The sequence below is a fragment of the Protomyctophum bolini genome (genome assembly GCF_963924005.1).
Source record: "Protomyctophum bolini genome assembly, chromosome: 9".
NCBI lineage: Eukaryota > Metazoa > Chordata > Actinopteri > Myctophiformes > Myctophidae > Protomyctophum > Protomyctophum bolini.
Genome location: NC_137870.1, coordinates 4,593,107 through 4,608,106, shown reverse-complemented (window position 1 = coordinate 4,608,106; position 15,000 = coordinate 4,593,107). Strand labels below are relative to the sequence as shown.

The window sequence follows — 15,000 nt, the reverse complement described above, 5'->3', positions numbered from 1 at the left end:
AACCACAACCACAACGGAAAACAGCGAGTGAGTCCCAAAATGAAATGCAGTACACCTCTCAGAAATATATAGTACACACGTGTATAGAGCGTCGCAGTCCCTCCCCCTTTCAGAACAACGAGTGGCCCAGGAAATGAATCGCAATGCATTTTGACCATAGGCATTTCTTAGATTATTTATTTAAAGACCTTTTAAGCGTCGTACGAACGATGCCAACTCTTGTCGTGACAAATCATGACAACACACACAATATTTTGGACCAAACAAAGAATTAGAAAGTAGAAAAAAAACGGCAGGTTACAACACTTTTTTTGTTGTTTTTCTTCTTTGTAATTATTTGTTTGGTCCAACGTATTGTGTGTGTTGTCATGATTTGTCACGACAAGAGTTGGCTTCGTTCGTACGACGCTTAAAAGGTCTTTAAATAAATAATCTAAGACATGCCTATGGTCAAAATGCATTGCGATTCATTTCCTGGGCCACTCGTTGTTCTGAAAGGGGGAGGGACTGCGACGCTCTATAGACAAGAGATACAGGCGAGAAGCACACAATGTTTTTTTTTTCTTCTTTTTTTCAACTTCTAAAAGCACACCTGAGTCTACTTAAACCCATTTTGGGGACGGGAACCCCTTTTTGGTGTTAGCATCATGTTATTCTTTAGCTATTGATAAAAATAGCAGATCTACAAGCTCATAGCGCGCCACCGAGTGGCGCGCTACGAGCTTGTAGGTCTGCTATTTTTTGAAGAATCGTGAAAAGTGACATGAAAGTGTTTGAGAACGACTGACATAGAAAAACATAGCTTTTTTTTCAAGAGAACAGTCAGGATTTAGAAGAAGACATTTGCGGAAAAATGGGATAAAAAGAAAATAATAGAATATGAATTATTAATTAATTGCGGAAGGGAGTGAGATTAGCGGCTCACCGTGGTCGTGAAGACGATGAACTCAGGGTCGTCTCTGTCGTCGGGAACGACGTCATCGTTCAGCCGAGTCACCATGGTGGGGGGAGGGGGAGGGGATAACGTTGTCGTGGCGACCTTCTTTGCCCTTTGGAACAATCTGATAAAGAGTCCAGATACATAACACAAGTACAGAGGATGTCGTCAGCACAAGCAACCCTTAATGACATTATTAAACACTCGCAGAATTTACGAGCGGCCGCAGTCGAGTTGGCTATTGAAAAAATAGCAGATCTACAAGCTCATACGATCTTGTATAGGTCTGCTATTTTTTGAAAAATCATGAAAATGTGGCACAAATTTTGGAATATATATATTCTTTCAGAGTGAACGTTTTTTTAACTCAAATCTTTGCTTCTGGAGGAGGTCCCTGGAACTACATATTTTCAAATGGGGGTCGGCGGCCAATTACATATCATTTTTGGGGGTCCCTGACATGAGAATGTTTGAGAAGGACTGACATAAGAAACATGGGGTTTTCCAGAAAACTGTCTGTCTTTAGAAGACATTTGTAGAATCGTCCTTGGGTCGAAACGGGGTCAACAAATTCAGCATTCACAACAAAGACAAACATATTTACGACACCACAACAACAACTCACCCTTTCTTCTTGCCCTTCTCCGACATGGTGTCCTTCTCGTTCTCGGCCATCACGTCCTTGGCCACCGAGGGCTCCTTCTTCTCGTCCTCCTGCTCCTTGCGGCTGGCCGACTTCTGCAGCATCTCGTACTCCGTGTCGGGCTCGCGGATGACCGTCACCTCCTCCTCGGGGATGGTGAGGCTGCGCGTGAGCGGCGTGGAGCCCGGCACCACCTTGAAGGTTTCGTGGAACTCCACGGGCATGCTGAGGCGCAGGAAGAGCATGTCCATGTTGGCGTTCTGCGAGCCGAAGGTCTTGTGGGTGAGCTTCAGGCAGGGGGCGCTGTCCACCGTCCCGTCCACGCGGGACACCTGTGTGGGGGCGAAGACGAAAGAAAACGGAGAACGTTTTGTCAGCCTTTCACGTGAGATGTACACGGCCCCCACTTTATTAAATTCGAATCCCGGACCCTCCTGTCCTACATGTGGAAGTGTCCTTGAGGCAAGACACTGAACCCTACGTTGCCTCCAATGAGTCGGTCGGTGTGAGCTTGCCACCGTCGGTGTGTGAATGTGGGAAGTGAGGACGCTGGCGTCGACTGTTCGCCGCTTCACCTCCCAATGTATGAATGAATGAACCGTTGTAAAGCGCTTTGAGCACTTGGAAAAGCGCTATAAAAAAAGTAATGCACACAACTTCTACTGATTGATGACAATTTCATGTACCATCTAACGTCTCATGAGAATTAGCTAAACCGTGGCAGAAGGAAAAAAAAAACAATTCAGGCCTGACATCCTAATTACAAGGACACATAAATATAAAACGATACAATCTATAGTCGCTTTTTTGTTTTTGTCCAAAAAAAATGACAAAGAAGAAAAACAACAAAGAAAGTGTTGTAACCTGCCGTTTTCTTCTTCTTTCTAATTATTTGTAAAAATTGTGTTTATTGTCATGATTTGTCACGACAAGCGGACTTTGTCCGCGGCGTAAACGTCTTTAAATAAATACTTTCTGAAAAGGACTGCGACGCTCTAGAATAGGCACAATAAATAGTTGACGAGTAACATTTAGCTTTAGTTAGCCCTCTCTAAAAGGGTCTATGTTATATGTACCTCGATGTGGTAGTCGACAGGCATAGGGTCCATATTATATGTACCTCGATGTGGTAGTCGACAGGCATAGGGTCCATATTATATGTACCTCGATGTGGTAGTCGACAGGCATAGGGTCTATGTTATATGTACCTCGATGTGGTAGTCGACAGGCATAGGGTCTATGTTATATTTACCTCGATGTGGTAGTCGACAGGCATAGGGTCTATGTTATATTTACCTCGATGTGGTAGTCGACAGGCATAGGGTCTATGTTATATGTACCTCGATGTGGTAGTCGACAGGCATAGGGTCTATGTTATATGTACCTCGATGTGGTAGTCGACAGGCATAGGGTCTATGTTATATGTACCTCGATGTGGTAGTCGACAGGCATAGGGTCTATGATATATGTACCTCGATGTGGTAGTCGACAGGCATAGGGTCTATGTTATATGTACCTCGATGTGGTAGTCGACAGGCATAGGGTCTATGTTATATGTACCTCGATGTGGTAGTCGACAGGCATAGGGTCTATATTATATGTACCTCGATGTGGTAGTCGACAGGCATAGGGTGTTATTTTACCTCGATGTGGTAGTCGACAGGCATCGGCACAAACTGGGGCAGGCTTTTGCTGAACCACATGGTGGTGTCTCGCTTCATGTTGATGGCGAAGGGTTCGAAGCCCTCCTGGAGGCCACAGATGGCAAAGTACCGCAGGCTGCTGACGTTTTGGCCCAGGTTGATCCGTCCGACCTGGGACAGTCCCAGGGTGCACACTGGAATGAAACCTGTGTTGGGAAGGAGGAGGACACACACACACACACGTCACTTTAACGCACAATGTCGTTTACCCTATAAGTATACCAAAGTATACTTAACCCCCGTTCTGAACGGGAACCCCTTCCGGTGTTTTTTTTTAAGCATTATGTTATACTTTAGCTATTGAAGAATTATCAGATCTACAAGCTTGTAGGTCTGCTATTTTTGAAAAGAATCGTGAAAATGTGTTGCAAAGGCAACATGAAAATAGGACAACATGAAAATAGGGTGCATTTTGCATCCCAGAATGCAGTTCATAGTTAAGGGACGCAAAAAATCAACGACCTCTGCATCCACGGGATGCACTACTGTACTGTTTTTTTATCCTAGTTTATTTTCCTAGCTTTAGTTACAATAACAATCATTTCTCCTTCTGTTTTCTACATGAATATAACCACATTATAACCATATACAAAAAGGCAAAGTATGACTCCTAACGCCGTTGAAGTGGGACTGGGACTCATCTAAAAGACCATCCCTGCATCCCGGGACTCATTACATTAAAAACCTATTTACATCACTGAACGCTTATAATAGCCCATTGAACATTATGTTATAATTTAGCTATTGGAAAAATAGCAGATCTACAAGCTCATAGCGCGCCACCGAGTGGCGTGCTACGAGCTTGTAGGTCTGCTATTTTTGAAAAATCGTTAAAATGTGGCACAAATCTTTCAGATTTAGAAAACTTTTCTTTTTTAAATTTCGACGTCAGGCCTGAATGAGTTAAGTGTTTGTACTGTAAGTGAACCATGTTGTACGGTCGATCAAAAGCCTCATATTCTCCTCATACCGTCGCCCGTCTCCAGGTCCTTGAAGGCCATGTCGGAGCCAGAGTCGCTGATGAGCATCTCTCCGTTGAGCGTGAACATGATGTTCATCTCCGTCAGGTCGATCATGCAGCCCACCACGTCGCCAGACAGCCACTGGCGCCCAAACGGCTCGTTGCCCACGTGCCAGCGCTGGGCCTGGAGGAGGAGCAGGGTCACAATAATGTCACAACATTTTAATGTTTGCTTTTAACCCATTCTGACCTGAGATCAGATTCATACGAGGTTTCCACTGGACAAACACTGGTCTGATGAACCCATTCTGACCTGAGATCAGATTCTAAAAATATCAGTCGTTCTTCAATTTTTCAAAAATAGCAGACCTACAAGCTCGTAGCGCGCCACTCGGTGGCGCGCTACGAGCTTGTAGATCTGCTATTTTTCAAAAGCTAAAGCATAACATAATGCTAACACCAAAAGGGGTTCCCGTTCAGAATGGGTTAAGTCTGAAGCACTGAGAAAACTGTTGCGCCTTTCTTTGTCCTTTTTTTTCTTCAAACTTGACTACGGTAGCGGTGGTCTCAAAAACATAAGGGAAACTTTGACAGGAAAAGACTCGCTCACCGTATCGAAAAATAAGTAAAACTCCTTAGACTGAGACTTGGAAAAATATTTTCATATTTTTTTCTTTTATTTTATCATGCTCTTATGGTGCTCTGTGCTCATGGTGCAAGTAAAAAGCAAACGTTTCGGTCCTCAGACCTTCGTCAGTGCTATGGTTTTCCCAGACAAAGAAGAACTTATACTCTTAAAGAGTTCCAAAACAATACAGCTCAGGTGCTGATACTTACTAATTGGCTTTTAAGTCTGTAAATGGGTCGGCATCCAGTCTACATATCGGAACTTGTATAGCTCCCAAAGTATCGACATCAAGGGCCCTGAAGTCGACTGACAAAGTCACTTCTCAAGTTCCCTAAATCAAAATCTAAATGTCAGAGCTTCTCGACCCTTTGTCTGTGTTTGAATCACGTCTGAAAACTCACTTGTACTCCTTGGCATACTGATTAAGAGTTGCTGCTTCCACTGCATTTTGTCCTTGTGTTGCCCTGTTTATGTATACTGTTGTTGTATTTCTTTGTGTACAGCACGCCACCGAGTAGCGCACTACGAGCTTGTAGGTCTGCTATTTTTTTCTTTTAATCGAAGAACGACTGACATAGAAACATAGCTTGGGCGCCTGATGGAGGGGAAAGGAACTGGTTGGAATAACGTGTTCCTTCCACACGCTACGTCCAACCAGGGAAACTCCCCCCTGTCAGGTGTAAAGGAGCGACTTGGACACTCAGGCATGAAGGAAGCATGAGTTCAAGTCCGTTGCTCTCCCCTTGTCCCCCATATATGGGGACTAGGTTGGTGGAGGGTGTGTAGAGCCCAGGATCACATTAGATGATTGACACAGGGGTTAAAAATGGGTTACAAAATCGTGGGATAAAAAAAATATTAAAAAAAATAAAGCGTTGGATGACCAGTACCTTGTTGCCGTTGAAGACCCAGGACAGCTCGTCCGAGCCGAGCTCGGCGTCCGCGCGCACGTTGGGCCGGGCCCAGCCCACGCGCATCTCCCCCGTGGTCACCGCCTCGAACTCAAAGTACCACTTCCCCTGCGTGACGGCGTAGGACCGCTCCGCACGGAAGATGCGCACCTTGTCCCCGCGGCCGTCCTCGGGTCCGTGACCCGCTATAGCGTTGACGGACAGGGGGAGAGAGAGAGGGGAGAGAGAGTTCAACAGGGGTGGAAAAAGTAACTGAGTACTTTTACTTAAGTACTGTACTTAAAGGGACACTTCACCCTTTTTTGCAAAAACATATATGTTAATGACATTTAGGAGCTTTAAGAACACTTTCCTGGGGGTCTTTATGTGTGTAATATTATGTGGTTTTAGATATTTTAGATTTTAGCAGTGAGCTATCAGTGTCTCTGATGTCATGGACACTGCGATCACTTACTTCCTGGACTACATGTTGTCTCAGTAAGACAGACCTCCCCCTATCCACAAGGAGGAGCAGTGCACCAACGTATTATGGAAATTGTAGTCCAGGAAGGAAGTGAGCCCAGTGTCCAGATTTTCTACACATTTAGAACTTGTGAAATGGGACATTCTGCAATATGAATACATTTACTTTTAGTACTTTAAAGTACATTTTCAATTCCGTACTTTCACTTGCAACGAAGTAGTTCTAAATTGCAGTATTGGTACTTTTACTTCAGTAAAACAATTGAGTACTTTTTCCACCACTGGCGTTCTGACGTGTCATTATAGAGCGCCGCAGTCCCGCCCCCTTTCAGAAAAGCGAGTGGCCCAGGAAGTGGAAGCCCCATGCATTCTCCCATCGGCACTTTTAATATTATTTATTTAAAGACGGTTACGCCGCGGACAAAGCCAATTCGGATCGTGACGAATCATGACAATGAACACAATATTTTGGGCCGATCAAATAATTTATAAGACGAAAAATAAAACAAATTGTGTTGTCTCCTGACTTTCTTTTCTTCTTTCTAATGATTTGATCGTCCCAAAATATTGTGTTCATTGTCATGATTCGTCACGATCCGAATTGGCTTTGTCCGCGGCGTAACGGTCTTTAAATAAATTATATTAAAAGTGCCGATGGGAGAATGCATGGGGCTTCCACTTCCTGGGCCACTCGCTTTTCTGAAAGGGGGAGGGACTGCGGCGCTCTATAGGCTTTTGTTTTGGTTTTGTTCAGAATCTTTCACTGTGGCCCGACACCATTTTCATTTAATTTCACCCCATTATTCTGCCTGAAAGATCTCTCGGTGCAGCAGTTTTCTGAAGCTTTCTTGGCTGAGCACGGAATGTGATGTATGACGATGATGAATGTATGACGATAAGAGGCGCCCCTCACTTCACACCAGTTAAATTGCTTTATGGGTTTTATAGCGATTCAGCTGGGGCTGAAGCCAGGCTACAATACCAATGTGAAGCTAAAGTCAGAATTAGAGTGGAAAAATCTAAAGGTTTTGCTTCCATCTCATTATCGTTGTAGAGCCAGTGTTGTTTTTGGCAACAAATTTCGAATTTGGTGGTGAGGTGACCACCGCTCCGGTGGTGAGCTGACCACCGGAGCTGAAATAACGTTGAGCGGTGGTGAGTAAAAACAGAGAGAAGGGCTAGAGCGGTGGCGGTGGTTTGCTCTTCACCGCGGCTCAGTGACGTCATGTTGTAGTTCGGTGGTCACCTAACCACCAAAAATCCAGACTATGTATGAGCCTTAAATATCCTAAGATTTTAGTCGACTAAAATGTGTTTTGGCGGGCCTTGATGCCGTCGTAATGACTGTTTTTACACTGCTATTTTCAGCATGCAAACAAAGTGTAAAATGACTTATACTGGATTCTATACCGGAGTCTAGTTTTTGTTTGTTGACAGTATTAGTTTTAGTCATCATGGCTTCGTTTTTATTTAGTTTTTATGTAGTTTTCGTCGACAGACATTTTTCGTCATATTTTTAGTCGACGAAAACAACACTGGTTTTATAGCATTTTCATCTCAGGTGAACTCACTGCTCTCCTGGTCCGGAGGCTCGATGTTGTAGCCGTAGCCAATGAGAGTGCGGACAGCGTTGTTCACGCTGTCTCGGTTGGTCTTCTTAGTTCTCTCGTCCAGCAGGTTGTAGGGAACCAGACGAGGGTTACGCTTATTCAAGATGTCCTGCACAAAGAAACATTGATTTAACAACATTAGTCCTGCGAACGGGGCACGTACAGGTCTAGTCTAAATAATTCCCAAAGACGTGGACATTATTATCTGACCTGCACGATGCTGTAGGTCCACCCTTGCTTCACGCGGTCCCGGGCCCACACGTTGTGCCCGTTCTCCGCCAGCTTCTCCACCAGCTGGTTCTGATTGGGGGTCAGCTTGACATGGTTCAGGTCCAGCGGGGCGGGCTTGTATCCACTGGTCATCATGTGGCTGAAAGGAGAGGTGAGTGTTTTTTAAGTATATGTTATGCTTTAGCTATTGAAAAATAGCAGATCTACAAACTCGTAGCGCGCCACCAAGTGGCGCGCTACGAGCTTGTAGGTCTGCTATTTTTTTTTTTATCGAAGAACGACTGACATAGAAACACCTTTTTCAGAAAACTGTCATTTTCAAACAGACATTAGAAGTAAATGTACTGGATGGTTGGTACACTATCGACAAATAAATCTTTACAAAAATAAAAATGTAAAAAAAGGGGTGTTTGCCGTACGTCTTGGGCATCTTGACATTCTTGAGGTTCTCCTCTGCTTTCTCATCGCCCATACCCACGTGACAGCCCAGGGCCAGCAGAGTCCTGGGGGGATACAAGCAGAAACACAGTCACAATAGGGCCCATTCTGACCTGAGATCAGATTACCCACGTGATTACCCCCAGGGCCAGCAGAGTCCTGTGGGGAACACACAGGTCAAGCAGAAACACAACAAATGTGCACTTCTGTTACAGGTATAAAGTTATGGAATTCACAGAAGTTGAAGAGTTGTACAACGGTGTTTCAGTTTAAGAAAGTGTTTAAAAAGGAAAAAAATGATAAAATATGAATTGGAAGGTTAGATATAAGTGTTATTTTGTTCCCTCTGCGTTGTTGAGCTCTATGTTCTTTTGTCTTTGTTGTTTTTCTTTCTTTTCTTTCTTTTTTATTTGATGTAATCATGGTGATGTATAAAATGTATGGTTGGTAGCAGCATCAATTAGATGTTGTTTTTAATGATAGGGGCAGGTATAAATAAGATGTATCTTCTTCCTGCTCCTTTTCTTTTCTGATATGGAATATGTAAAAAATACAAAGTAAAATGAATATAATCATGTAAAACCATAACTGAAATGAAAAAAATATATATATGAAATGAAATGAAAATGAGAAACACAATCACAATAGGGCATTGAGCAACTAGTCGACTGTTCAACTAGTCGACTAGTGAATAATATGTCAACATTTTAATTACCTTCTTTTTTTCGGTATTCAGACAGCCAGCAATGAGTAAAACGCACCCCAAACAAAAATCAATATATCAGTTTTTAAATTAAAAAGGTTGAGAATCACTGCCTATAGCATTGTGAACCATTTCTCAAAAAACACTCACTTGAGGGTCTCTGCAGACATCTGGAGGTTGTAGTTCCTCTCGGGCTCAGGGAGGCTCTGGAAGTCCACCAGGCAGGGATGGAGCTTCTTGTTGTCGTCCCTGAACTGTTAGGAGAACATACGGACAATTATAGGCTACGCGTTCCAGCAACTGACAATAACAGCAGATCTACAAGCTCGTAGCGCGCCACCAAGTGGCGCGCTACGAGCTTGTAGGTCTGCTATTTATTTATTTTAATCGAAGAACAACTGACAGGATGTAGAAGACATTTTTAGAATCTGATCTCAGGTCAGAATGGGTTCATCTTTATAGCGTCGTCTACTCACCGATCCATAGGTCCAGCCCTGCTCGATGCGCGTGCAGGCCCACAGCTCGTGGATGTTCTCCGCCAACTTCTCCCGGATACGCTCCAAGTGGGGCGGCAACACGATCTATGTACGGCACAGAGCAACAGCACACTGACTAGGGCATTCACTTCAACAGCACACTGACTAGGGCATTCACCTCAACAGCACACTGACTAGGGCATTCACCTCAACAGCACACTGACTAGGGCTTTCACTTCAACAGCACACTGAGGGCGTTCACTTCAACAGCACACTGACTAGGGCATTCACTTCAACAGCACACTGACTAGGGCATTCACTTCAACAGCACACTGACTAGGGCATTCACTTCTGGGCATTTTTACAAGTTGCTACTAGCAAGCTACGAGCTTGTAGGTCTGCTATTTTTTCTTTTTTTGTTGTACCTGCACCGTGTCCACAGGGCAGGGCGTGAAGGACGTGTGCGTCAGGGACTGCGTGGGACCCAGCAGGTTGCGGACGCCCTCGAAGTCGTGCTTGTACTCCTTGATGGGCTCGATGCGCATCCTGTCCTTGGGCAGCAGCGCCTCGTAGCACGGGGCGTAGCCCGGAGGGGGCAGGAACTTGAAGTCTCCGTGACGGCCGCCCAGGAGGAAGCGAGCCCTGACAAAGCAAAGCAAAGCAAAGTTACCATGTTTACCCTGCAGGGTAACTGGACTAAGCTCAAGAACTTGTTTACAGCCAGGCCCTGCTCATAGAACATTTCATGGTAGGGGTTCAATGCCTTGTCCAAGGGCACTTCAACGGTGGAAATTTTAACGTGCCGGTCCGGGGATACGAACTAGCGACCTTCCGGTATCAAGACCGCTCCGCAAACAACGAACGGTGTTGTTTTCGTCGAGTGAAGCTATGACGAAAAATGTTCGGCGCGTATAACTGTTTTCCACTGATGAAAACTAAATGGAGACGTAATGAAAACTATAGTCTATGATGACTAAAACTAAGACTAAATATATATTGAAAATTTCATCAACAAGTAAAAACTAGACTAAAATGTTGGGAAGGGACTAGTGGACAAGAGATCCAGTATGAGTCATTTTACACTTTGTTGCATGCTGAAAATAGCAGATCTACAAGCTTGCGACACGTCGCGAAGCTTGTAGATCTGCTATTTTCAGCAAATGTAAAAAACGGTAATACGACGGCATCAAGGCCCACCGAAATAAATTTTAGTCGACTAAATCACCAGTAGATTTAGTCGACTAAAATCCTATGCTATTTAGTCGACTAAAACTAGACTTACACTAAAACATTCCAGGTGACTAAAATGTGACTAAAAACGAAAACGAAAACCATTCAAGAGACTAAATAAAATACGACTAAAAAAAAACTAAAATCAAAAATCTGCTGCCATAAAAACAACACTGCGTGAAGTTGAAGCCAGCCCAGCCCTTACTTGATCCCGGCCGAGAAGCTGATGACGGGGAAGAAGAGGCCGTCCACGTTGAAGTTCTCGAACATGCCCTGCACGGGGTGCCCGTTGATGCGGAAGGAGATGGAGGGCACGCTCAGGTCCAGGCAGCACGACACCACGTCGTCCGCCGCCAGCGTGTGGGCGCCGGGGGACGCCACCTGGCGAGGGACGGTGCCTGTGGTGGGGGGCGGGGCACAGAAAAGGGTACAGTATTTGTTTAAAATGTCGTTTTTATGTGGGCACCACCGCCCACCAGTTCATTAACCCATTCTGACCGGAGATCAGATGCTAAAAATGTCTGTTTGAAAAGGACAGTTTTCTGAAAAAGCTATGTTTCTGGGGTACGTACTTAGTTTAGACTAGGGCTGCACAATATATCGTCATCGTATCGATATCGAGATATCTGCCATATATATCGTGATATGATTTTTTGTCCATATCGTGCAGCCCTAGTTTAGACTAGTCTTTGGTTAGACATTTTTGAAGAAGAACAACTGACATTTTTAGAATCTGATCTCAGGTCAGAATGGGTTAATCAGACCAGTGTGTGCCCAGTGGAAACCTCGTATGAATCTGATCTCAGGTCAGAATTGGTTAAGTGCAAATTGTGAGTGCGTTTTTTTCCCCACCACCACCACCGTGCAGTACCGTACCTGACCACAGGTGGAGCCCGTCGAAGCCGTAGGAGTAGAGGTCGTCGCCCACGCCGTTGCCTCCCCAGCCCTCTCCTCCTCCCGGGTAGGGGCTGTAGCCCTCCGTCAGGGCCCAGCCCACGCGCAGGTGCGTGGCCTGCGCCGTGACGAAGGCCTCCACGTTGTCCACCATCACCTCGAAGTACCACTTCTTGTACTGCGTGGAGCCTTCGCACGTGCCCAGGAAGATGTTGGGCCTCACGCTGGGAAGGACGAGAAAGATGGAGAAGAAGCTGTTAGCTGTAGTTGATATACGAATTAAGTGTGGTTGCCCCATTAACACATTTTTGGGGCGAGAACCCCTTTTGGTGTTTTTTTAAAGCATTTTGTTATGCTTTAGCTGTTGAAAAAAATATACTTTTTTTTTCTTTTCGTGAAAATGTGGCACAAATCTTTGAATATATATTCTTTCACAGTGAACGTTTTAGCTCAAATACACTGCATGTCTGTGGGAATGGGAATTGTAGGAACACTGACAATCTTCCCTGCCAAATAGTACAGTAGATTTTATCCTAATGTTGTTGCTCGGGACTCAAGTGCCTTGCTTAAGGGCACATCAGGGAAAAGACCAGGAACTGCTGCTGGATTCTGTTTTTCGACTAACTGTATGCTGCCCTCGATCTGGTTCCCCCGGAAGTGCAAATACCTGGTTACGTAGTTCACGATGGCGGTCTGCAGCAGAAGGTCGCGACCCGGAAGCAGATTTTCCGTGATGAGGTTCTGATTGGACCTCACAGCCACACCGTTACACACACACAGGGAGCGCAGCACGTCCAACACCTATGAGAGAGAGAGAGAGAGGGGAGGAGGAATTGGTGTCATGAGCAGAGCACACACAGTTTGCCAACCTTCAAGGACAACTTTAGTTTTTTTCAACCAAGGTTCATGTTTTAGGTTGTTATTAGAGAAAGTAGAAGATGAGTGTTAAATCTTTTTCATTTGCTGCTTTCTTTCATTTTAGGGATTGTAGCTGTTTTTGACAGGGGGGCGGGGGCATTCGAGCATGGGGCTAAATATATATATTTTTTTACAAAATGTTAATAGCGATTAATTTTTTTATTGTTTACTATAGTCCTACTAGAAATTATATTTGACCACAAAAGATCACGGGATCTACTGAATGTGTCAAACTGACATATTGAGCCTACAATACACAGTGTGGCTTAATACTGACTGTTCTGTCCTATAACAAAATACAGACAAAAGACTGACTGTTCTGTTCTGTCCTATAATAACAAAAGACAGACCTTGTGGTTGCGTCCGTGCTTGTCCAGCAGAGAGATGATGGACTTGATGTGGTTTTCCTGGATGATGTTGAGGACTTCAGGACTCTCGATCAGCACACAGTAGAGCACCTCCAGGATACCTGAAACATTCCAACAACAACGTTTAGTACGGACCCATGTCATATATATTCTTTCAGAAGACTTTTTATTTTTATTCAGGCCTAAATGTGACTGTGAGAGCGTCCAGTACCTGAGGAGGCTTCCAGCCGGTCCAGCTTGCTGACCAGCCAGTCCAGGTTGTCACAGAACAGAGCACAGTTGGAGCGGTTCCCTCGGATCAGAGAGGCTGTGGGTTGGAGAGGAGACACACATATTTGAGTCATTCTAATGAACGCTTATAATGCTGGCAGCAGCACTGCATTTCAACTGTTGGGAGAAGAAGGCGACGCATCAACACAAGTGTGTGGATGTTTAATTTGTGGTCGTACTAGACAGCATAAAGTGATGCATATGCATCCATTAGGGCATTAAATCCATTAGGGCATTAAATCCACTTGTCGACCGTGTTGGTACTAGTTGACTAGTTGTAAAAAAAAAAAAAAAGTTTATTTTAGTTTTGTGTTTTTTTGTAGGCCTCAAGATCAGGTAGATTATAGTTATAGTCACCAATGTACACAGTTTTGAAATGTACAAATATTTATATATTAAAAAAAAGTTTTTTATTTTATTTTATAATAATAGGTAGTTAGTCGACCAGTCGACCAGTAAACCAAGCAACTATTCAACTAGTAAAAAATGACTATAGAAGTGAATGCCCTAAGCATCCATGCAGTTTGTCTTTGCACCCGTGTTTCGTGTAGCGAATATTTCCACTCTCCAAGCAGCTCTCACAACATGTCGCTGGTATAGATCTGATAGTTTCACAATTTAAGTCTTTGAAGATTTTTCAACATTTTGCATGCCCATTATTCCCCCAGGCTGAAAGTGGCTAATAAATTCATCGTGTTGGGCAGTTTGCGCATCGGTGGCAAAGTGAACCGCACGTAATGAAGTATATAGTTAAGAACTGGTGAACGGCCTATCGACAGATGGTGTGGGAGGAAGAGGACATGCTTCTAGTGTCTCTCTTTAGACTTATAGGGGACAGCTGAAACAGAGAAGAGAAGAGAAGAGAAGAGAAGAGAAGAGAAGAGAAGAGAAGAGAAGGGGACGTCCTCCTTACCGAGCAGCTCGTAGAGGAGGTTGACGATCTCCTTCCAGGACTCTCCGGCGTCCTCTCCGGCCACCTCAGAGAAGTGGGCGGCCGTGTTGTAGACGTTCAGCCGGTCCACGCACTCCAGCACGATGGTGATCATGCCCTGACGACGTCCAAAACAAGGGAGAAGGAATGGTCAGCTTGTGTATAGTTTTACTTAACCCATTCTGACCTGAGATCAGATTCTAAAAATGTCTTCTACATCCTGACAGTTTCATTATTAACCTATTCTGACCTGAGATCAGATTTAAAAAAAATCTTAGATTTTTCAAAAATAGCAGACCTAAAAGCTCGCTTGTAGATCTGCTATTTTTCAATAGCTAAATAATGTTTAAAAGTAAAACACCAAAAGACAATCTCATCTCACCTCCTCCTGGAAGAGGTTCTGGCGGCTGCGCAGCGAGCGCAGCTTGGTCTGCTTCTCCTCGTGCTCCAGCTCCGCCTCGGGAGGCTGGAAGTAGAAGACCAGGTCCTGCAGGGAGAGGATCATCCCCTCCAGGGGCAGGGCCACGGTGCCCGGGGCCTTGTTCTTCCCACTCAGAGAGTCCAGGCCCCTGGAAGGAAGCAAAGCAAAGCAAAGCAAAGCAAAGCAAAGTTACTATGTTTACCCAGGGTAACTGGACTAAGGAAAGGAAAGGTACTATGTTTACCCAGGGTAACTGGACTAAGGA

General features: G+C 44.6%; 1 protein-coding gene across 1 annotated transcript in view; it reads right to left on the bottom strand.

Moving 5' to 3' along the window:
- The window catches only part of ryr1b (ryanodine receptor 1b (skeletal)), a 162,794-nt gene that overhangs the window by 104,175 nt on the left and 43,619 nt on the right, over nucleotides 1-15,000 (bottom strand). Inside the window, 18 exon segments of the mRNA XM_080771534.1 lie at nucleotides 926-1,061; nucleotides 1,563-1,912; nucleotides 3,224-3,429; nucleotides 4,254-4,428; nucleotides 5,763-5,968; nucleotides 7,817-7,964; nucleotides 8,066-8,225; nucleotides 8,506-8,589; nucleotides 9,378-9,481; nucleotides 9,704-9,808; nucleotides 10,129-10,345; nucleotides 11,139-11,331; nucleotides 11,810-12,051; nucleotides 12,495-12,628; nucleotides 13,096-13,214; nucleotides 13,325-13,420; nucleotides 14,297-14,432; nucleotides 14,697-14,883. Coding sequence (XP_080627660.1) covers nucleotides 926-1,061; nucleotides 1,563-1,912; nucleotides 3,224-3,429; nucleotides 4,254-4,428; nucleotides 5,763-5,968; nucleotides 7,817-7,964; nucleotides 8,066-8,225; nucleotides 8,506-8,589; nucleotides 9,378-9,481; nucleotides 9,704-9,808; nucleotides 10,129-10,345; nucleotides 11,139-11,331; nucleotides 11,810-12,051; nucleotides 12,495-12,628; nucleotides 13,096-13,214; nucleotides 13,325-13,420; nucleotides 14,297-14,432; nucleotides 14,697-14,883 — 2,998 coding nt within the window.